The 24,100-nt window shown below is 25.7% G+C and overlaps 1 protein-coding gene across 3 annotated transcripts; it reads left to right on the top strand.

Moving 5' to 3' along the window:
• Positions 1-2,656: 2,656 nt before the first annotated feature.
• Positions 2,657-9,930, top strand: LOC113556633 (phosphatidylinositol 4-kinase type 2-beta). 3 transcript variants are annotated; one of them, XM_026961716.1, is made up of 8 exons: positions 2,657-2,809; positions 2,983-3,220; positions 5,282-5,400; positions 5,562-5,894; positions 5,957-6,211; positions 6,297-6,524; positions 7,825-7,964; positions 9,210-9,544. In XM_026961716.1, the coding sequence occupies exons 2-8, from the start codon at positions 3,031-3,033 to the stop codon at positions 9,307-9,309; spliced, it is 1,365 nt and encodes a 454-aa protein (XP_026817517.1). In that variant the 5' UTR covers positions 2,657-2,809; positions 2,983-3,030; the 3' UTR covers positions 9,310-9,544. The 3 variants fall into 3 exon arrangements, with proteins under 3 accessions (XP_026817517.1, XP_026817507.1, XP_026817525.1); XM_026961706.1 differs by adding an exon at positions 9,676-9,930 and having other exon boundaries at positions 2,677-3,220; positions 9,210-9,345; XM_026961724.1 differs by lacking the exons at positions 2,657-2,809; positions 2,983-3,220 and adding an exon at positions 5,060-5,194 and having other exon boundaries at positions 9,210-9,551.
• Positions 9,931-24,100: the final 14,170 nt, after the last annotated feature.

Raw genomic sequence — 24,100 nt, forward strand, 5'->3', positions numbered from 1 at the left:
TATTATAAATTATAATAAATAATGTTTTATTAATGGTTATCCATTGATCGTTGTCATGCAAGATCTTATCAGTTATTTTCTAAAACTGTATTAATGTGTTATTAATTAATAATGATCAGTACTAAAACTATCATGTTAAATAATTTAATAAAAATATACAAAATAATTGTTTTTTCCAAAGTAAAAAAGTCCTATGCACATAAACGCTGCTATTGTGTAAATACTCAATATTATTTTATACATAATATATGTTTTAATATTTTTATGTAGTAATAATTTTCTACTCTTCTACATCACCAGGAAAGTGAATATCACTTATAATATGGGTAAAGTTGGTTCTGATTATGACACACACTACAAACTAAAAATATACCATATACTATATAGCATATAAATAAGTCATAATCAGAAACCTTAATTTGTAAACATACTCTTTTAAAAAATAAAATATTCTTTTTATCCATAGGAACAGCAACATAATTAAAAAAATTTTAAATTCGCCTTTCTTTTGTAATCAAAATTATTTTACAGGTAAAATAGAGAATAAAATAATAATAATATTACAGTGAAACTTCCATATTTATAACACATATAAGTGTTATATAACAAAGTCAAAAGAGCAACAAAACAAAAAAATAAAATTGTAATATGGAGGATTTACGTATTCATTAACAATGAAGATCATAGTTCTTAAAAATATTTCGTTAAACAGAAAATTTCGTGAAATAGAAATTATACGGAAGTTTTACTGTATTTGTAAACTATGAAAGGTTTATATACAAAATTTGATATTCGAAGCATAAAATCATCAAAATTGCCTATCCACTGCGCCGGCTCAAAACAATTTTTATGGAATAGACTAACTTATGTGTGATTTTATAATAAATTTTCAAGAATTTCGTCTCAGTGAATACATTTTAATTTATATTTAAAAAAATATATAATTTCAAATTAAAAACGGGTATAAATAATGTAAATTTTTCAAAATATTTAAAAATGATGCTATTTTAATGCATACTAAATGCTAATATTAAACTTGAAAATTTTAAGTAACTGCGGATATTCGTTTTTGAATTAGAACACAATATCAACAATTGTTGGAAGAGAAAATGGAAATCATTATTATTCATTATACGAATGAATATCCCATGTCGTAAAATTACAATCACTCTTAAAAAAATTATTTGAATTTTCGGAGGATTATGTATATGTTAAAAAACTTATCGAGTTGTATTAAATTTTTAAGTATTTTGTCAGAGTGAAATTTTTTTTTTGACATAAATAATAGGAAATTTTAATAGTCTATAAATAGCTCAAAAAATTCAAAATATTTTTAAGATTATACCATGTAGGTACTTGAGATAATGATTAGTTATGTATCTCGATGAATATTTCAAATTTCTGTAATTATTCTTTTTTAAATTATAACAAATTAAAGAAATTAATATGATCGAAAATTGAATAAAGTAATAATTACAATGCCCCTTTTAATTAATTTTTTATAACGAAATTTAATAATATCGTACACTTGTGACAATTTTATCTGATATTTGCTATTGCCTATTAGCTATTACAGTATTACTCAAACGTTTTTTTATTTAAATTACCCGTTTCATTTGTTTAAAAGTTATTGTTTAAAAATGATTTATTTGATTTATCGAATTTCAATTAATTATGCATTGGTAACAAGATTTTTTTTTATTAAACTTTAATATAATGATAGTCAGTTACCGTTCTGTGTTCACTAAGTACTTCAAGTAAAATAAAAGGAGTTATTTTCAGTTAAAATTCAGTTTAAAAGTATTTATAAAGGAATATAAAATGTTACAATTGTTTTAATTTTTTTTTTTTTTTTTTTTTTTTTTTTTTTAGTTGGGGAGGGATTAGACATTTTTGAGGATGCTAAGCACCCTTCATTCAGTGGCGGCTTGAGTTTTAAAAATTCAAGGAGCAAGTTTCAAAACAACCCACCCACCAACTAAATTTACCAATGTAATATTTTTAGGTTTTTTTTAATTAAATGTTTCATTAACTTTTACTTTTTATGATATAGATACAATTATTTGAATTATTTTTACTTGAATGATCAATCTTCAATCATGAATTATGCTTAAACCTTTAAGAACTTTTTTTTCCCTCATTTTCGGGGCAGGAACAGTCGCTCCTAGTATTCTTATAACAAGCCGCCGCTGCCTTCATTTAATTCTTGCAAAAAGCGATGACTCGTTAGTTTATAGTTAATTAATAGTTTGGTAAGAGTAGTCGTTTAATTATTATTATTATGAGTTTTTATTGTTACTCTATACCACGGCTAAAATATAAACATTGTCGTACTTATTAGTATATTACCCTAGGTATTGGAGTCTATTAATTCTGACCATATGTCCATATGGAGTGCATATGACATAATAAAAAACATTGTTTTATATATAATAATATATTATGTATATGTGTTTGACTATGCAAGTATGACGCAATCGTGATTATATCTACAAATTACAACTGACTAGTGACTACCGACTGTAACCGTGGACGTAACTAGATTATTGTTGATTTTTTTTTTATTAAATAAAGAAGTACAACGTTGTCGTTTCATGGAATAATGTGCGCAATCAATTATTGTTCCCTACATTATCATTTATCAGTCAGACAACGTCGAAGGACGAAGATAGTGGTAATAGGCAAACTACAGTAAAGCTAACTGAACTAATGTAGCAAATGTTCATTTTCAAAAAACATCTGTCTGTGTTTGATTTAAAAGAATTATTATTATTACTAGTTATTTCTACTACGAATTACGATTATCTAGGTATTACATTTTGATTTCAAATTGTGAATAATTATTTTATCCATTTAATTCCGTTTAAATTTATTCTTTCATTTGTATTTTCTATGCTGTTCATCGATTTCATATGGCTGTCTAGTTTATCACATCATTATCGAATATATGACTAACCTTGTTCGTTGTGGGCTTAATACTAGTTTCTCAGGTGTCCTTGTGTTGCCAAGTTTTTGTTTTCGACTGTCTAAATGAGCGAGGATAGTTTGCAACCCAACGGTATACTACAACAACCGTCACCTACTACATCTATTTACCAGCCAATCGTACCTGACATTGAGTTCGAACAGCCTTTAAACGACAATCTGGACGCCAAAGATAGAGAGAATCAACCTTTATTGGGACGCATGGATCATGCTCCAGGCTATAATCATTTTCCGGGTAACAAAATTGATTCATTTTAAAATATATGTTATAATAATCTGTTGATAGAAAAATACTTCTAAATAGGTATTTACTGTTTAGTTTTATGCCTTGTTGTTTATTAGTATTTACACCGTTATTAATTATTATAATTTTATGTATTATTTACATATACATTACGAGATATTAGTAATAAGACTAATTTAACTAATTTATAAAATATTAATTAACCTCTAATAGTTTGTGTATTAAGTAATAACTAAATGCATCAAGATATTATCTATAATTAACAATTAATATTAATCTGCTAAAGTTTATTCATTCATGCATAATAACATTTCGTTATTATTACCATTTAATTTATTTTTAATTAGTTTTAATTACATAATTATTAAAATAAAATATAATATTAAACATCCTTATTGTTTATGTTTTACCATATAGCATAATGTGTTCATGTTTTACAAAACTTGTATTGTTTATATAATCATTCTTAAGACCAACATTTAACAATTTTATATTTGAATTTTCAAATCACAATTCATAATCATTAAAGAGAAATGAGTTTCATCATCTGAAGTTTTAATTGTAATTTAACCTTTTTTTTGTTGAGTTCTCACTTGAGGGATGAGTTGTGTTGAACATTATGTCCCCCTCATTAAAAATACATGATTAAAGTGATTCAATATAGAATAAATATAACTAAAATATGAATTTACCATAATAATTAAATTAAATGGCAAGTTTAATATTTGTTGGAGTATCTATATAATATAAGAAAAACATTAAATTATATTTTATGGGTATATTATTCTACAATGAGTCAGCATACCTATGTATTTTAAGTATGAGGATAATTACCATATGGTAAGTTAATTCTAATATTGCATAAAACATATATACGTATATAAATGTATATATTTTTTTCATAAATGTAATGTTATATATATTATTTTTTTTTTACCTTCATGGCTACCGTAAAAAATTCACTCACATTTTAATGTAGTAATAATAATAATAGTAATAGTAATAGCAATTATGAATAACTATTTTTAAGTATAATAGGTACAATGATATTATTTTATCTGAATGGTATTGGTATGTAAATTAAGAATAATAATATTTATCAAGCTAAAATAATCGCTGGGAATTTTTAGTTTTATCAGTTTAGCATAAATAGTTTAATAATATTTTTTATTTTTAGTAGATATTAAATTAACAATTTGAATGTTTTATCCTTGGGACTTCTGCTATGGTATTTATTAAAAAAAAAAGAAATATTTTTTAGAATGGATGAAAAAATAATGTCATTAATATCTTCATTCTGGTAACATAAATTCTGACAAATATTGGTTTTTCTTAGTATTTTATTTTATCAACCACGAGCTGTTTTATTCACTTTTAAAATTATTTTATTGATCTAATCAACTATGCAAGTATATATTATAATGCTTTATAATATGTCTATAAGATATGATAAAATATTGAGCAACGTACCTATTATATTATATGTATTAATATATAATACTATAATATTATGCTTTGTAATCAGTTATTGAATATTGAAAGTTAATAACTAAAGGTTAATTGTTATTTTTTTTATATTTGTTTACCACTAGGTTTTGATTGAAGCTGTATAATGTTTGTGTGCTATAACAAATCTATGTAATAGGTTATATTATGATGAGAAATTCATTCAATTATATACCACACCTTTTTAAGTACTTGACTAAATGCGTCAATATTATGTAGAAATAATGAATGATGCTAAAACATAATATTATTATTATTTATCTTAAATACTGATAATATTTAAATCCTTGTTTACATTATTTTATGTATTGGAATATAAAATTATTTTAGTATTTTTAAATCTAGTAAGGCACATGATAAATTTAGGCAATTTAATATAATTTTATAATTTATAGTGTTTTAAACTCGTGATGTTTGAAGATATATCTATAGTTGATTATGATTGTTATGAAAACTATGGTAAATCGTATATTTATTAAGTTATTATATGTATAAATAAAACTACAATAAAATATAAGTTAATATATTATTTTATTTATTTTTTAGATGATCCGGCATTCAGTTATGTTATTAAACAATCAGAGTTAGCTATAGATAATAGTGTCTTCCCTGAACGTATTTATCAAGGGTCCAGTGGTAGCTATTTTGTCAAAGATACAAATAATGTAAGTTTTATTTGAAAATATTCTGTATTATAAAGTAAATTGTTATAATGCTAACTGAAGTTCTAAATTCCAGATGTTTGACAAAAAAGAATCTATATATTGTGATTTTTATTGTTGTCAATTGCTTATAAAATTATTAATACAAATTGTTTTATCTTTAGAAAACTATTGGTGTTTTCAAACCAAAAGATGAAGAACCTTATGGATTGTTGAATCCGAAATGGATCAAATGGTTACATAAAAACTGTTGTCCTTGTTGTTTTGGTCGTTCATGTTTAATACCTAATCAAGGATACCTATCAGAAGCTGGTGCAAGTCTTGTATCAGTTAAACTTGGATTGAATATTGTACCTAAGACTAAGGTTGCAAAGTTGGTTAGTGAGACATTCAACTATGGACGTATAGATAGAGAGAAGACGAGAATGAAACACGCCATTAATGATCATTTTCCTAAATTGGGACGGCGTTTTAACCGACTTGGTCTTAGGCCCAAAGTATGTAAAGTAAATTTTATTTCAATCGATTTTTTTGATAAATTGTATATTATTATTTTTAGATAGGATCCTTTCAATTATTTATGGAAGGTTATAAAGATGCTGAATATTGGCTTAGGCGACTTGAATTAGCTCCATTACCATTAAATCTTCAATCCCGTTTTCAAATTCAATTTGAAAGGCTAGTTGTGTTAGATTACATTATTCGTAACACTGATCGAGGTAATGATAATTGGTTGATTAGGTATGATCAACCAAGCTTAAACTCAAGCCCAAATGCTAGCCTTACAAATTCTACAGTCAGTGAAAGCTCAAATGTAAGTTAAATTATCATATATTTTTATGTTTATATAAAAATATTTTAATACATTTTAATAATTATTGGTGTCTACGTTTTTATAGGAATGGAATAGTGTTCAAGAACCAGATATAAAGATAGCAGCTATTGATAATGGCTTAGCATTTCCATTTAAACATCCTGACTCATGGCGTGCATATCCCTATCATTGGGCATGGCTTCCACAAGCAAAGATTCCATTTAGTAAGGATACAAAAGAACTAGTATTGCCTTATCTGTCAGACATGAACTTTGTTCAAGACTTGTGTGATGATCTTTACACTTTGTTTAAGGTAAAAACAATTATAATTAGTATATCCCCGAAAAGATTTGGGGATTATTTAAATTATCATCTTTATCATCATTTATACTCTTCTTAAAAAAATTTAATTAAAATAAATTTAGTTTGAGATAACCCCTGTGATATTATTAATGGTCTAAACATCACATCCTTGTAGGAGTTTTTTTTACACAAATACATATATTATATTTGTATGTGTAATAATTTAAATTGGTAATTCAATTTATAATTTTAGTTAAAGATTACAAAGAATTTGGTAATTTCTTTTAATTTTTAATAGTTACTTTGTGATATAACTTAATTGTTATTTAATTAATACCGAGATAGTTTATGGAATTACAGTATTTACTTTTATATTTTATTGTTTAAAAAATAAATATATATGTTTTTTGAATCAAAATTGTGTTTCTTAAAGGACATCAGAACACTATTTTTTTTTAATTTTAATTTTCTTGGTGTATTATTGTAGTCAACACAATGAAAAACATTTTGGTAAAAATATGATTATTCAACAAGATAATGAAAATTGACGAATAGAGCCGACAACTGAACCAGTCGCCTATGTTTTACATGTAAATGTAGTTTGATTTACACAATAATTTTAATAACTTAAAATAGTATTTCAGAATTTTATTTTCATGATTCGAAGTATATTTATGTGCCTAAGACGATGGTGTGATAAAATTGAATATATTTTGTTGTTGAATACATATTATAAATTATAATTTAGTAAAATTATTGAGTTCAAGACTGGCGCTGTATTTCTGGGCAATCCAAATTTTACGAAATTGGCTATAATATTTTTATTTACTATAAATTAATTAGAAAGTGTATCAAAATTATAATTACACCAGTATCATAAAACACAAAAATATGTTTATGGTTTTATAAAAAAAAAAAAAATTATTATATTTAACGATTGAAATTGTTGTGTTAATCTAGACACTTTTGCATGTAAAAGATATGCCACTGTTCCAACATCGGCTCTATGATGTCACACGCATATTTTCTAACGCCTGTATCTTATTAAATAATTAGTATTTAAATGTAAGACCTACATCATATTTCTTAGATAATGTTTTTAGTGTTGATGCGTGTTAATTTATAATTGTTGACTTACAAAGTTTTTTTAGTAAAAATGATTGAATTATCATTGCTTAAGATTTAAATTATAAATGCATTTTATTGCATAAAGACTGAATTGAAAAACAAATATGCGCGGATTAGCCTTCATTGCCAGTGCTTATGTAAAATAGCAAAGTTTGTCATTGTTAATATATTTCAATTTACAGATGGACAAAGGATTTGATAGACACATGTTTGAAAAGCAAATGAGTGTTATGCGTGGACAGATATTAAATTTAACTCAAGCTCTAAAAGATGGCAAAAGTCCTGTACAACTTGTTCAAATGCCAGCTGTCATTGTTGAAAGGTAATGACAGTAACATTAATTCAGTATCTATAATTTGATTTTTACAGTTCTTAATTATTTTTATTCGATATATAAATATTTATCCATATTATAATTTAAATTATATTATTAAAATTATCTGAATAATTAAATGAATATTTTTTCTACAAATATAATTTATAAATTTAATTAATAAGAAAGTATAAGAGGACATTATTATGTTTTGTGTTGCCTCCATCTATTACACATACCTAACATAGCAAATGTATGTTTAGAATAATTCATTTAACTCTTTTTAGTTACTAAATATTTACTAAATATTTTTAGTATTAGAATGAATTGTCCTATATTTAAATTCAAAAGTAAAAATATTATCTATAGTCTATTCAGAATAAAAAGAGCAGTGTCAGGCAGTCATATGTTTCTCCTACTATTTCAGTCATATGAACAAAGCCACACTCGTGTATACAAGTCAGCTGGTCAGTACCAATCTTATTTCGAATATATTATAGGGCCCTATAGGCTTTTAATAATATTTTGATTTAAAGTCAGTTATGAGAGTTTTAAACTTAACAAACACTTAATTTTTGAATGTTCCTAATTTCTTTAAAATATAAATATAAAAATAAACCTATAATAACCTTACATATTAATATTCTACATTAAATTTTATGTTATTGTCTGTTATTTGGCATATTTTTACTTTGAAAAGCTTAATACCATATGTTTGACTAGTTCTATAAAAATTACTATGATTAATTTAAACTGAATCCAATATAATATTATGATGCTGTTATCCATTGTAAAAAATATTTAATATAAAGGTATACTATACTTTCTCTTTTTCCTTCTTACTTATTTAGATTATGTCATAGGCTTAATAATTTAGAGTTGTTTAAACGCTATTCTCTTACTTATATTTTATCTCATATAAGAGTAACCTTATAGTTACGACAACAACCGTCAATTAAATTGGTTTTTATCTTCAGCCTTTATTTCTGACAATTAACCATAACTAAAAACTTTTATCTGTGTTCATTTTAGAAAAATGTAAGCTAGGTGGTTGTTAGCATAAATAGGTAAATGACTTTAGACCATAGTATATGGTGTGTGTTAGACATACTTATATACTTATTATGCAGATAGTTGCAGACTGAGATTATTCTTATTTGAGACAATATTTACAATTTATAGCAAATTAAAAGATGATTTTATAAAATAATAGTTTAATCAAGTTTTGTACATAATTATTATTTTGTTTTCCAGGTCTAAAGGTCACGTGGGAACTACCTCCAAGTTCCGTTCATTCAGTGATACATTTACTCAAAGGTTTCAAAACAAAAGTCCTTTCTTTTCATGGTGTTAAATGCTCTTTATTTAGAATACATTCATTTTAATACTGGTCAGTGTTTTTTTTTAAATGTTTATTATAATTGCAACATTACAGCTAATAGAATTTTTACAAAATTGTCTTTATTTTTGTTGCTAAAGATTTTTGATTAGTTAATTGTTGGTTTTGAATGTTTTAATATATACTTTGTCTGATCATCACAATTAGTCATTAAGAAAATAATATATAATCCTTGAGATTTAAAATTAAAAATCTATAATTTAAATTCATATGTTTTGTTATGTGTTATACTTCTGTTGATAATGAAGTTAATCACTCAATTTTGCATCTAGTTCTAGTCTCAAGTTAATATACTAATTGTTAAATTAATTTTTTTTTCAGTGTTATACATTGAAAATAATGTCAACATTGTGTGTAATAAATAATAATAGAAGGCTGTGGATGTATTAAAAATAATAACTTAATATTTTTTCGGCAAACAGGGATAAACCAGCCTATAGTTATTTTAATTGTAATTTTTTTTAATTAAGTAAAAATTAAGGTTGCATTCGGAACTGAGATAATATATTATATTAAATAGTGTTTGTTTAACATCAGTTATATAATTCTGTAAGTTTTTAAGGCAAAAAATTGTTATCATTTTGCTATTGATAACTGATATTTTACATATAATTCAGTTCCTAGTTCAATCGCAATATATTATTTAAATTTATATGATAAGTTATTTTTCTGCATTGTAGTTTAATAATTATTATTTTTTCATTCCACTATTAATTTATAAACATATTATTGTTATTTATACTCAAACATTAAATGAAATATTAAATATAAATAAAAATGTTTTATTCAATTTTTGATATAGGTAATACTGAACTTTATTAAATATAATTAGAAAGTTTTATAGTTTAAATTGTATTTTATCTGATTATTTTACTATAGTAATTTTTCAAATCAAATTTTTCTTAAGTAAATTTATGTTGAATTTACATTTTCTGTGATCGGCTTATTTGTCATATTCCATTTCAGATTCAGACATTGTGTCATATACCTATATTTATTATTTAATTTTATAATTAAACCAAATAATCAATTTTGTGATTATCAAGTAGCTTAATTAGCTCATGTATCATAATATTGCACATTTACACAATACACATGCTATTGGTTTAGTTGGTTCTAATTGTTAAAATTGTAGTGTGCATTTTTTGTTATATCGTGAATAATTTTACAAGGAATAAATAAATAAATTTTCAGTTATGGTTTGATAATTATTTATAAATAACATATTTTCTACTACAATTAATAAAATGAAAACAATACTTTTTTGTTTACTCATTAGTCATTATATTTGTCATATACATATTTAAACAAAACAAATTATACAATACTAATTATAAGTTATGTCCAGCTAGAAGGTTAATTCAGCTGTCAATTCTATCATGTATGAACAATAAGCTGGATGTATTTATACTTATTTTCGATACTAGTTGTTTCGATATCACAGAGGCAATTTTCCAATTTTTTTTTTCTCAAACATAAGGACCAATTTTCTGTTCTCCTCAAAATAGTCCTGCTACATATACAAAACTATGCTGAAAACTTAATTTATAATATTTGTATGAATTGAGTTGAAATAAATAATCAATATTATTCTCGTAAATAAGATGATTAGCAAGATAATCGTGATTAGTGTCGGTAACTCAGTTAACTGCCATTAACGAAATTGGTGAAATTGGCCTTTAAATATTCAAAAAAATAGTTCATTCTGTATTTTCGTTGAATAGTGATAAAGAAAAATTGGACTTGATTGTTATATTTTGATTAAGTTAATTTTTAATTTTTCTATTTATAGTTAGTATTATAATAATATCTATGTATTTGTAATGTTGTTAACTAAATATGTGGATTAGGCCTACGTTGGGATACTATGGTAAAAAAAAATGTGAAAATATTATGGTTTTATAAATAACATCGTGGTAATATATGGTAGTTATGGTTATTATTTTATATAATATATAAGGTGGTGTGGAAATTTACACAGTTTCACTATAATAAAATAAACTTTAACTATATTTTATTGTGTATTATATAAATTTGTGCAATTTAATTATATGCATTTAGCTATTTATAGCCAAGAGTTGAGTTTACCTACAGTATCTTTTCGAATTTATAGATATTATTAAACCGTTTAACATATTGCTTCGTTATCAACAGGGGCGCAATTTCAATGAAAAAATGGGGAGGGTGGTGCTGAAGCTTCTCTATATTTTTTTACGATGTTATCTTAAGGTTATTGATACCTGTTACTATTAAAATCTAAATTAACATGAAACAATTTGATGGTGTTAATTTCAAAATTAGAGTGCTAAATACACCCAAGCCTACCTAATTTTTGACTATAGTTATCTCGTATTTTGGTAAACAAAGTTTAAAATAATAGCAACCAATTCTTGAAATAATCTTTTGATAGTAGTTAGGACGACAAGACGTACATATTTATATTAGTACAACGGGCTTATATAAAATATTAATCGTATGAAATTTAAAAATATTATATTAAAATATTACCTACTTAAAAACCCTAATTAGACATCAATTTTGTGTACTGTGTATATTATTACCTACAAATCGTTTACACGCTTATCCACGTACATTAGTTGGCCGATGACTACAGCCTTTGATTTTCTATTGTATAGTATTAGGAAGATTCGCTTCTTCGCATTATGTACGAAGTTTCAGTATCATAGTAGATAAAACTGGGAATGAAAAACTGAAGTTGGTTATAGCCATAGGTATGTCACGTACATGTCTATACTGCCTTACTGAAATATGCATCTCGATACAAGAAAAAGGACAATAAGGCCCATGGGAAACCAAGTACCTATAAATCGTTTAATGAAAATGTATATACAGGATTATCCGTTTTTAAATTACAATTACCTGCAAAAATCTAACTATATCAAACAAACTATCTCATGATTACTATTCAACGAAAATATTGATATTTAATACCATCATATTATATTCAATGGGCAATATTACTTAATAATTTGTGATCCTAATTCTATTATTTTTTATAATTCTCTTAAGAACCCATTCCTAGTCAACTGTTCATATATGGCAGCTGTTATGCATAAACATGAACTTCGGCGACACTGGCTCTACGCATAAATGTAGTGAAATTACCTGTACATTGTGCCGGACAAGTCGAGTAATGTGATGTACCATAATATACATAGTGTATATTATTTGATCATTTTTGCGTTAAATACAGGCATTATTAGTTATAAATAGTGAATATCATTGATTATAAATACTATTTGTAATCAATGGTATAATATACAAATGCAAATCATATACAGTATAAATTTAATAATATCTAAATAAAACTGTTAAAAATAATTTTACGGCACAAAATCTATAATAAAAATAACGTTTTATTCAGCTTACATACTTGTATTTTATCAAGTTACAAAAATACAGTATTATAGTATTATATTATTATAATATAAATGATACACGAAATTGGAATAATGATTTTTAAATTGGTACATATAATAGCCGTGTAAGTTATCTGTACATATAGTTATAGCGAAAGTTATTTGATGCTTTATTGAATATAAATTGTAAACTTTTAATATATCCTCATAAATGATGTGTTCTTGTAATATCTAGATCTCATAACACGATAATACATTGAATCGTTTGTTTTGTCATTCTTTACTATGTTAGTCTTCTAGTGAGATACCTTATTAAATAAAAAAACAACTGATAATGAATATCAAAAATTAAATATTACTGAAAATCGAAAAAAATCTATAAAATCATGTAGTATGTATACACAGACGAAACAAGGTTAAAGTATATGGTGCTAGTCACCTCGAAATATTTTCTCGGGGACGGAAATATATCACGAGCGTTAATGTGCGTAACGATATAGTAATGGTCGGCAAGTGGTGGCTGTGGTGTGCGGTGTTATTGTACGCTATGGCCTATGACAGTGGTGATGGAATGCGATTAAAGTGCTGCGGAATTGGAGATTACCGGTAACATAAATCGATTGCCAAAATCACAAGGTTTAAAAAAGCAGAAAGTGTTAAGTGTAATATTAGGTTTGACGTAAAATTGTTTAAACATAAAAGTAAAAAAAAAAATCTTTAGCCTTATTTATAAAAAATAATTACTATTTACCACATAAGTAGATCTTAATACTGAGAAATACACTTAAGATATAGAAAATAGTTATCATCTTTATACTTAACTAAAGTATAAAATAGTCGATATTAATTTTATTGGACATGTATATCATTATGAAATCCTGTTTCTTCATTCAAGAAAAGTTTGGATACAAATCTGTATTGCTATTCAATCTAATTATTCTAATTATTAAATTTTGATATAGGCAATATAAACTCAGTCCCGGATTAATACAATCGTAGGCCCGAGGAAAGACCCTTAGATTATGGAGGATCCAGGGGTCCGGTCGCCCAAGATTTTTTTAAAAATAGAAATATTTTATAATGATGATTAAAGTTAATTGACTATACATTTTCAGTATTTATATTTAAAAAAAATGTTGAACCCTCCCATCCTAAATTTTTTTCAGTTGCAGCCTTGGCTCTAGGTACAGTGCTTTTAATTCCTATATGTACTTACACAGCAATGCGATGTCCAGTATTTTAATGGGTATAAAACCTTCTGTTTAGGAGAGGAAGTGTTGAATTTCGATGTTATTAATCCTTTAAAAAAAAATCAAATCTAAATTTTTATATGATAATAATTTTAATAAATCTTAAAAACAATTAATTTTACTCAGTCTACAAATATATAGAAAATTAAATTGTTAAAACCATAAAAAAAAACTTATTTTACACCACTTTGAATATTTCTTTATCCCTCGTATTTAAGTATTAAATAAGATAATTGTAACAAAAAAATAGTAGCCACACATTTTATGTTTGTAGGCCCTAAAAATGTTCGTAGGCACAGTACCTATGCGTTAATACAGCCCTGTATAAACTATGTACAATGTCAGACCAATGGTCTCAGTTGCCGCGGGTCTTTAATTAATAAATAAAAATAAAACATTTGATATATTCAATGTGTCTTTCAAAATAATTTGTTTGCAATTGTGTGTTTTTTGTATATGTAATTATGTGTAGTTGATTATGATTAGTTAAATATACTTATATATGTTGTAACTTTTAGACGTATAGTCATATCAGGCATTTTACAAAATGCAAATAGTCAATTAATTTAACTTTTATGTAATTTCACTATCCGCCTAGATATTTAGTTAAATGCTTGATTTGACTATATGCATATGCATACGAAATATACAAGGTGTACTGCGAAGTTTTACTTTATACCCGTTTTTTCTTGCCAATAAACTGTCATTCTTATAGTACCTATAGTATAATTCAGTTAATATATTATAATAGCTCTTTCATACACTATTTATTTTTGAAATAAATATCCTATGACTTTGAAGTGTTCATATTATTAACTTATTAATTTTAAATAATCAAATATATTAATAACCTTTCTACATTAACGAAAAAATTAAAGTAATAAGTTCTAAACTGCTTTGTATAACATTGCACAACTATTATACTGGAATAAATGTGAATATTATACAGGTAATATCTCACGCCTCATCAGAAAGTTTTCACTTTTATAACTCTATTTGTAATTTTTTAAATTGAATTCTATACCTAAGCAATTCTTATAATGTTTTCCCGTTGTACTTTTGTTCGGACCATCCGGCGTTCAGCCATTTTCGTGGACCACAGTTAACTCGTTGTCACATTATACATGATGCAGTGGCGTATTTACGGGGGGGATTTGGGAGATAGATCCCCCCCATTGGTCTTTTTTTACTTGATAGGTTTAATAATATCGTACATATATTTACAGAAATACAGGATAAAATTATTGAAAACGCTACATTTTATTATAATATTGAAATTTTAAGAATTTGGAAATATTCTTAAATCGTAAAATTTCGTCAATCGTCATTATTGTCAATAACGATCCGGCTATTATATTATGCTTTTAATATAATAAGCGTTTGGTTGCTATTTCAAAACATATTGCAAGGCGAGGGTATATATATGTATTATATATAGGTAAATAGGCATTCTAAACAATAAGTTCTAATAATTAAATGGTATGCAAATAATAAACAAACTTAAACACCAAATACGATGAGTTATTACTTGTTTTTATAATATGTATTATTGCATTAATTCATTTTTAATCCAGCATAATAATCCACTATTCATTTTAATCGAACATTCGCGTTAGTGCCAGTGCCGAACTTCCACTTAGGGAAACTAGACAGCTGCCTAGCGGTCTTTAGCCTTTTCCGCGTCGATGGAATATTGTGGTACCGTAGTGCGGGCAAACATTTGCACGTCATATAGATAGGTACTCGTAAATTATACACGCACAGACAAAATAATGAACGTTCATGGTCTACAGACCTGCTGTAGTGCTGTGTAGTGAAATACTCCACCTACGATAAATATTATTACTTATATAATAGAATACAACATTAGTAGTGTAAAAAGTTTAGTGTCCTAAAGCGAAACACGGATAATATGTCAGATATGTGGGTGGTTGATTTAAAAATAATATTGAAATACGGTGAATTAATAGATCTCCGTAAACGTGAATTTTTATATTATATTCAACGATTGTATAATATATTATATGAGTTATTAAATGAAAAGATAAAACAATAAATAATCACAAAATCATCCACGTCATACACGTATTAGGTTAAAAAATTAAAAATCTTCGATAATTTTTCGAATTAACTTTTAAAAAAAAGACCTCAGACCAAACGTCTATAAAAACACTGTATTCAACTGCAACCTATTTAATTGATATAAGTGGTTAGTAATGCAATAACGCATCTTTAGTAGTATAGATTTAACTTTCAGGTAACAGCTTTTAAGTTGTCTCTGTTCTCTGGCCGTAGTGTGAAACTGCGATATAATATAATCTCGTAAAATACGACTTCTAGATCACTGCAACCATCAGAGATTTACAACTATAAATTTTATGTGCTATGTTTTTTCTTTAAATCTAAGAATTATTATAATCTATTAAATACAAAAATTCATAATGATACGGGAATCCTTTTACTTCGAGACAGGCTAAAAATCCAATTAAAAACTTTATCGCAGGCTCAAGTACATCCGATGGTGCACGATTCTACAACCTGGAAAGCAAAACAAAATAATCGGCGTTTAATGACACGTCTACCGCGAGGTATCCTTCTTTCTGAATCAAGAGAAAACGAACATCAATAACTAACTTTAATTTAAAATTGTAATTTATAACTTATTAACTTCATAGGCGAATTTAGAAATTCATAGCAGGGTTTGTCTTTACTTCAAATAGGCCCTCTGTAGTTCAAAATACCTCTCAGTTATTATACGTTTAAGAGATGTTTCCCATTTGAAATAACAATATTAACAATATTAAATTTTATTAGTTTAGATGCTATTTTTCATGCTGTAAAATACACATATAATGTTTAAAAATTATTCAATTTAATAAACTACAACTATTGCAAAGTTCAATATATGTTACTCAATTATTTTTGGACACACTTACAATCAACAATTAAATTGTTAATCATGCAATTATGTTTAAAATTCTTAGAAGTATAATATAATATCTTAATTTTATTATCATTAATAACGAATTGTATTAAATATATAATATAACTGGTAGTAATAAGCAACTATTTTTTATAGATTCATTTGCTATCATGATGCTATCATATTATCACGATAATATTTATTGACAATATTTGTAGGTACCCATAAAAATGTATTAAAATTAAAAGCTAAATTGTTTGATGTTATTCTCAATAGTCAATACATTTGTAATTGAAATGAGTATTATGGGCCCTACACAGTTTATACGTGTCGCAGGGTGTACACTGGCACACTCGGCACACCATGTAGCTTCGCCTATGATTAACTATTAACTTGTAGTTAGTAGGCAATCAAACTGTAATAGCATGTAATATGCTGAAACGTTTTATTTTTAATAAATAAAAAAAAAATATATTATATAGTAATTTTAGTAACTTCTGTTTTTCACTTTTTTACCTGTAATTACTGATTCAAAATATCAATTACTGTTAAGTACGAATAAAAATATTTAGATAAGCATACATACAAAATTATACCTAGACCGCAATTATTTACGTATATATAAAATATAACCGTATCACAATTAACATAAAACATTTAAAATAGGATTTTTTTCATTTGCTTAATAAAATATGGTGATCAAGAACACTAATGAAAATTATTTATTGAAGATGTTCTTATAGTTGTTATTCCTTAAGTTAATATATTTATAAAATAATACAGTAAAATCCCGTTACAATGAATTCCAGGGGACCGATTTTTTTTCGTTATAACGGAAATATTGTTGTAACGAAAATTATAATAAGCTCTTTATAAGCCCTGCTTTTTAGCAAGAGACTTCTATGACTTTCGTTATAACGGAATTTTTCATTGTATTAGTATTCGTTTTAAACAAAATTCACATTTTCTTATTTACAATTTTAAACGAACAATTATAAAGCTTATATAATTGTTATGTAAATAATTTTTTTATAAAAATATTTAAAAATATAGTGTAAGAGTTAATAAAAACAATGAGGTAAAGATTTGTATTTACTTTTGTAAAAGATATTATAATTTATAGAATATATATTGAAACAATTAGATTGATGCAAGGCAGTGGCGTAACTATAAATTTGGGTCCCCGGGGCAGTATCAAGTGTTGGCCCCCATATCATTATATTACCAAAATTTAAAAAAAAAACAGTCATTACTTATTATAAATATAGTTTATTTATGTTATATGTACAAAACTATAAAGTAGCTATTCAAAGTTTTTTTTTCTAGCTTTCATCTCAGAAAATGTTTTTATTAGTTCTTTAGTGTCCATTTGTATGTTTTTTAATAATATGATAGGTATGTTTTGGCTGTTTTGAACTTTTTTCTCAGTACTGTTAGAATTTCTAACACTACCTGTCTTGTGAATTTTAAAATGAAATTCAAATATTTGTATATCATTTTAGATTCTGAACGAAGAGAGGAATTTATTGATTTTACAATGATGTATGTTATTTTTATTACAGTATAACGGGAATTTTTACGCATTATCAGTTTCCGACAAAATCGATTTTTTTACTTCGCTGTAACTCAAAAATGAATCATTGTAAGTACTTGAAAATTTACAAAATGTTTATATTAGCGTTATATATTTACTATTAAATTTTCAAAATATGTTGACTTTTAAAGCTTTTTGCAGACAATTGAATTTTTGATTTTTCTAAATTTTTTTTTTGAAATGATAAAAAAAGTTTGGCTTTCCAAAAAATCTTTAAAATTTACTATAAGGTTTATTATGAGTTATCATAGAAAAAAAAAAAAAAAATCAAAAAACGTTAGTTACAATTTTTGTTTATAAGCATTTAAAGTTCAAATATTTACAAAATATGTCAAAATTGCAAAAATTAGCAAGGAATTTTGAAGTTGAAAATTCATAACATTTTTGTGATTTATACCTAAGGTTAAAAAACCCAATACAAGATTTTCCATAAGTTTTCCTTCAAATAACTGTAAAAAAAAACTCCAGCTTCAATATAGAAAACATAAATAATAATATATTACAATTTAAATATAGATAATAATATAATATATCCTACTAATTATCCTAGACTGACAAATCGTCTTCGTTCAGAATCGTTTTTCGTATACAATGATACCTGTCATTGCATTCAAATAGTGATCTACTCCCCATCTCTACTATACACTATACAGCAGAGCAATACCCACTTGCCTATTTTTTTTTATAATACACATTGTATTTACAAGAGTCGAGGGTCCAGAACCCCTCCGAGTCTAGGACCCCGGGGCATTGCAGTGACTTGCCATCCCATAGTTACGCTACTGATGCAAGGTCATTTTGTGAAATTAAAAAAAAAAAAATAATTTAATTAACAGTAAATTGGTGGTTTAAACTTAATCTAAGTATATCTATTGAATTTTTGCTTTCATATTATAATTGATCTTGCCAGTTGATATATAAATTTAACATTGCAATTATGTATAATTTAACTATTTAAGTAATATAATATAAATATAATATATTATATTGTGTTATAGTCAGGGTTGGGCATATTATACTTATATCCACTTATATCTTATATGTAACTCGGTTACTTTTGTAATTTGTGACTAGTTACACATCTTCCTGTAACTTTATACTAAAATTTAAAATTAAAGTTAAAATTAAAAGTTACATAATATTGTATATTATATACAATAAATATATTTATCACTGTATGATTATCATATTATTATAAAAAATTTAAAATTAAAACAATATTTTGGTGCTGTAATAATAAATAATATATATTTTATATATCTTATACTCCAGTTGAAAGGTTAACTTCATTTGCTGGGTTCATTCATTGTCCTACTAGAAGAACCTTATCTGATCACAATTTTGAAAAAAATAGTTTTTCTTAAAGAGAATTAATCATATTCATTTTAGTAAAAAATAATTGATACAATTCTTTTATTTAATTTTAAATTCAATTTATGTTTTTAAATTGTATTATCTATCATATTCTATAAATACCATTGTCCATTGGCTTAGTTAATAATTTAATTACTATAAATATTACTATTTTATATTACTTTACTATTACTACTATACCTAATATGTTGCGTGTACTTTTTTCATAAGAAGACTAACTACTAATTTTATGACTGTTACATTAGACAATTGACAAATGTTTTAAAGAATGTTATACAAACATGTTTTTTTATTGTGATTTGTTATGGGCGCAGCCCGTTTTGCCTAAAATGAACCTTTCCCTTTTCGCCCAGATATCCATTTCGACCAAAACCATTTTAGTCGTTTTCAATTTTATTATTTGTTTTATTAGTTAAGTATTACGACTATTTAGTATAAAACTATATTTCTGAGGACAGTGTTTTTAGTCCAACATTATGAGCATGCAATTCGGCGAGTATCAGCTCACAACAAATGAGTGTGAATCATTTCACTCGTATTTCAATAAAAACTTTTATTTTAACTCTCCGTCAATTGTAAGCTGGTTAAATATTATACGCAATGACTTCCAGACAGAATCGTAAATCAAAATTAATATTTAATAGCGTTGAAATTCTCAAAAAAAACAAAAGATAAAAAAACGAAGGAAAGACAAGAATTTAATGAAAAACATATACTTTTATATAGATCTGGCGAAATTACTAGATATGAGTTTGTAAAAAGCGTGTGTAGAAATTTAAAAAAATAATATTTTTTGTAAATAATGTAAATATATTGTTTGATGACTTTTTAGTGAATTTTAGTAAAAAATAATTAGTGTAAATTGTATCTCGCTTTTTACTGGTAATGTAAAAAGTTTCAAACAAAAATTATTTAGGGGAAAAAGTTATCTAATTGTTATATATATTTTTTTTAAACACAATTAAGCTTTTTTACGATTTATGAATTTTTAAGTTTACCATATAAAATTATGAGTATTTATATGAATAATAAGAATGCATTCGTTTCCACACCACCAATGAGGTAGAAGCATGGCGCGTTTTTTTTTTCATGGTTTCCCCAGTAGGCCTAATCCATGTATAGTTGATAACTTTCTCGCATGGTAAGTCATCAATTCGTCAGAACAGAGTTGTGGTGGGCCACAATACTACGCACGGGCGCAGAGCGCCATCTAGTTGTTTGCCTAAACGGGCTTGGGTAATAACGACTCTGGATCACTGGACCACAGGAAGGCATCAACCATATATACTAGCCACGAACACCAGACCAATGTCCTGGCGTACGCCGACCGTTCAAATCTTTTTGTGCGCTCCTCCAAATTGGTGACCTTGATGCGATCCGTCGTTGCCCGTACTCGTGCCCTTTGATCATACCACTTTCGAGTGGCACAAGGTTATCACACCACTTGGGCCAATGCACGGTATTAACGCAGTTTTCCTTGCATTTGGGTAATCTCTCCACAACTTGTATCTTTCTGATTAGTGATTAAATCCAATGTATTTTTGACCAAATATTTTCTGCTTCTTTTAATTATTCTTTTTTTTTTAATTTTTTTATTTGCGTTTCCATTTCTTCTAGTGTCGGTTCCGAACATTCTTATTGTGATTAAAGGTAAACATCTGTTTTTTTTTTTTTAAACATCTCTTTTTTTTTTAAACATCTCTTTTTTTTTAAACATCTTTTTTTTTAAACATCTTTTTTTTTTAAACATCTCTTTTTTTTTAAACATCTCTTTTTTTTAAACATTTCTTTTTTTTAAACATTTCTTTTTTTTTAAACATCTCTTTTTTTTTAAACATCTCTTTTTTTTTAAACATCTCTTTTTTTTTTAATCATCTCTTTTTTTTTTAAACATCTACTTTTTTTTTCTTTCATAAAGATAACGGGATCCGAATGAAACGTGACAGAAGGGGCAAGGTAAGGAAGCAATTATAAAACAGAAGTTAGCGAGACAAACTTTTTTGAACAAGCACGTCTGACTAGACGTTTAAAGCTGGTACTTGCTCTAAAATAAATCAATGAAAAAATCTTATTATTCTGCTTCTTAATAATTTTTAGCGAACTTAAAAAATGGGTGACCTTGAAGTATACATATATGAAAAACACCGTTGTAATTAAGTCACAGATATAAGAATTTCTATTAAAATAAAGATAATTATGATACAAAATTATCGATATCTAGACCCCCGAATATGATTATACATAATTAATAGATAAAAACAAAACAGAATTGGTTATCGACTCAATACCGTTATTCGTTGTTAATAGTAGTAGCACGGACTACGATATAACTGGCATCGAGTGCAATATCTGTGAGCCGAAAATGTTATGCTAGCGAGGAGTGTAGGGGGTTACAATAACCGAATGATTTTAGCGCTTTCTATATAATTTATACACTTTTATACAAGGTGATTCATTTACCATAAAACACTCATTATTTCAAAAAGTATTCATGTTTTTGATAAAAAATGTTTACATAGTTTCAAGTTGTTAAAAAAACAACGTTTTTATTAAAAAATTATATTTTTAAATATTTTTAATCCTTATATTTTTTAAAGTTTTTACTTTTTTGAATGACAACTTAGAGTTTTAATTTCATATTCCAAAGCAGAATAATTTCCTGAGTATTTTGATACATAAAAATCGAATTTAGGGCGAGTAGTTAATGAGTTATACGTATTTAAAGTTTTGACAAGTGGAGTAGTGGACAGACATTTTGCGGGGTAACCCCTTACCACTCCACTCCCACAATATTTCTCATGTTCATCCCCAACATTTTTTCTTTCATAGAATTTGATTGCTTTTAAGTTTTAATACTTCATTAAGAGAATGTCATACCAACATGTGTTGTCTTCATCTTACAAACATACAACATGGAAAATTTTCGTTTATATTGTTAATATTAAAGTAAATTTACCTATTATCAAACTTCAAAGCTGGGTATTAAGACATTATTAAGTTAATTTAACTTTTTAACTTAATGTCTTAAGATCAAGCATATTGAAATATTTAAAATTATATTTTTTTCTTGAAATGCTAATTAAATTAAATGTAAGTTCTTCATTTCATATTGTATCATTCTCTATTATTCATTTATATTAATTACTGTATTCTAAAAATATGCTACTTGAGCAATCTGAATAATTATGTAAACTACATAAATTGGGTAGGTAGCTTAGTATCATATGATAAATTGTAGCTGTTACTTTATAGTATAATTAATATTTGATTTAATGATTTAAAAAAATGTTTCAACTTTGAATTTTCAAAAAAATATGAATAAAAAAGATTTTTGATGCATTTGCATATTTTTTGGTTAATTTTATTGTAAGCTTAAGTAAGTACAAAATATAATTCTTAATATATTTGATCATATATTGAAAATTAGTAACAAAAGTAAATATTCTGAAAGTTAACAGTTAAATCTTGCAAAAATAAGTATATGTATTGGGAGTTGGTTTGTTAGTAGGTGTATTTCACTTTTTTTTTTTTATGCATTAGTCCTTATATTTTGTTAGGCAGAGGAACTGACTTCTGTAAAATATTATAAACTGTGTTATAGTACAACATAAGATTATAATAATTATGTGTAAACGTTATGTGTATAAACTTCTAAAGCTTATAAAACCAAAAAGTTAAAATTTGTGAACCTAAAGAAAATAATAAAAATCAATAAAAACACAAGAACAGTGCTGGTAGAGTTTTAACTCAATAATGGCATTTTTAAGTCATTTGTAGTTTAATTTTTTTTTAGTTTAGGTTAAATATAAAACTGTATACACGGAATGATTTTTTTTTTCATGAACCACTCATTATTTCAAAAAGTAATCATGTTTTTGAAAACATTTTTTTACATAGTTTCAAGTTGTTAAAAAATCAATGTTTTTATTAAAAAATTATATTTTTTTAATATTTTTTATCCTTATATTTTTTTAAGTTTTTACTTTTTTGAATGACAACTTAGAGTTTTAATTTCATATTCCAAAGCAGAATAATTTTCTTAGTATTTTGATACATAAAAATCAAATTTAGGGCGAGTAGTTAATGAGTTATACGTATTTAAAGTTTTGACAAGTGGAGTAGTGGACAGACATTTTGCGGGGTAACCCCGTACCACTCCACTCCGCGCATCTAAACTTTAAATACTTATAACTCATAAAATACTCGCCCTAAATTCGATTTTTAT

This window comes from Rhopalosiphum maidis, chromosome 1 (assembly GCF_003676215.2).
Source record: "Rhopalosiphum maidis isolate BTI-1 chromosome 1, ASM367621v3, whole genome shotgun sequence".
Lineage (NCBI taxonomy): Eukaryota > Metazoa > Arthropoda > Insecta > Hemiptera > Aphididae > Rhopalosiphum > Rhopalosiphum maidis.

What these genes read in the sequence shown, in the direction of transcription:
- LOC113556633 (XM_026961716.1), top strand. Translation starts at nt 3,031, where the DNA reads ATGAGCGAGGATAGTTTGCAACCCAACGGTATACTACAACAACCGTCA. An exon ending in AGGCTATAATCATTTTCCGG is followed by an intron (nt 3,221 to 5,281) that starts GTAACAAAATTG and finishes TTTATTTTTTAG; the next exon opens with ATGATCCGGCATTCAGTTAT. An exon ending in GACTTGGTCTTAGGCCCAAA is followed by an intron (nt 5,895 to 5,956) that starts GTATGTAAAGTA and finishes TATTATTTTTAG; the next exon opens with ATAGGATCCTTTCAATTATT.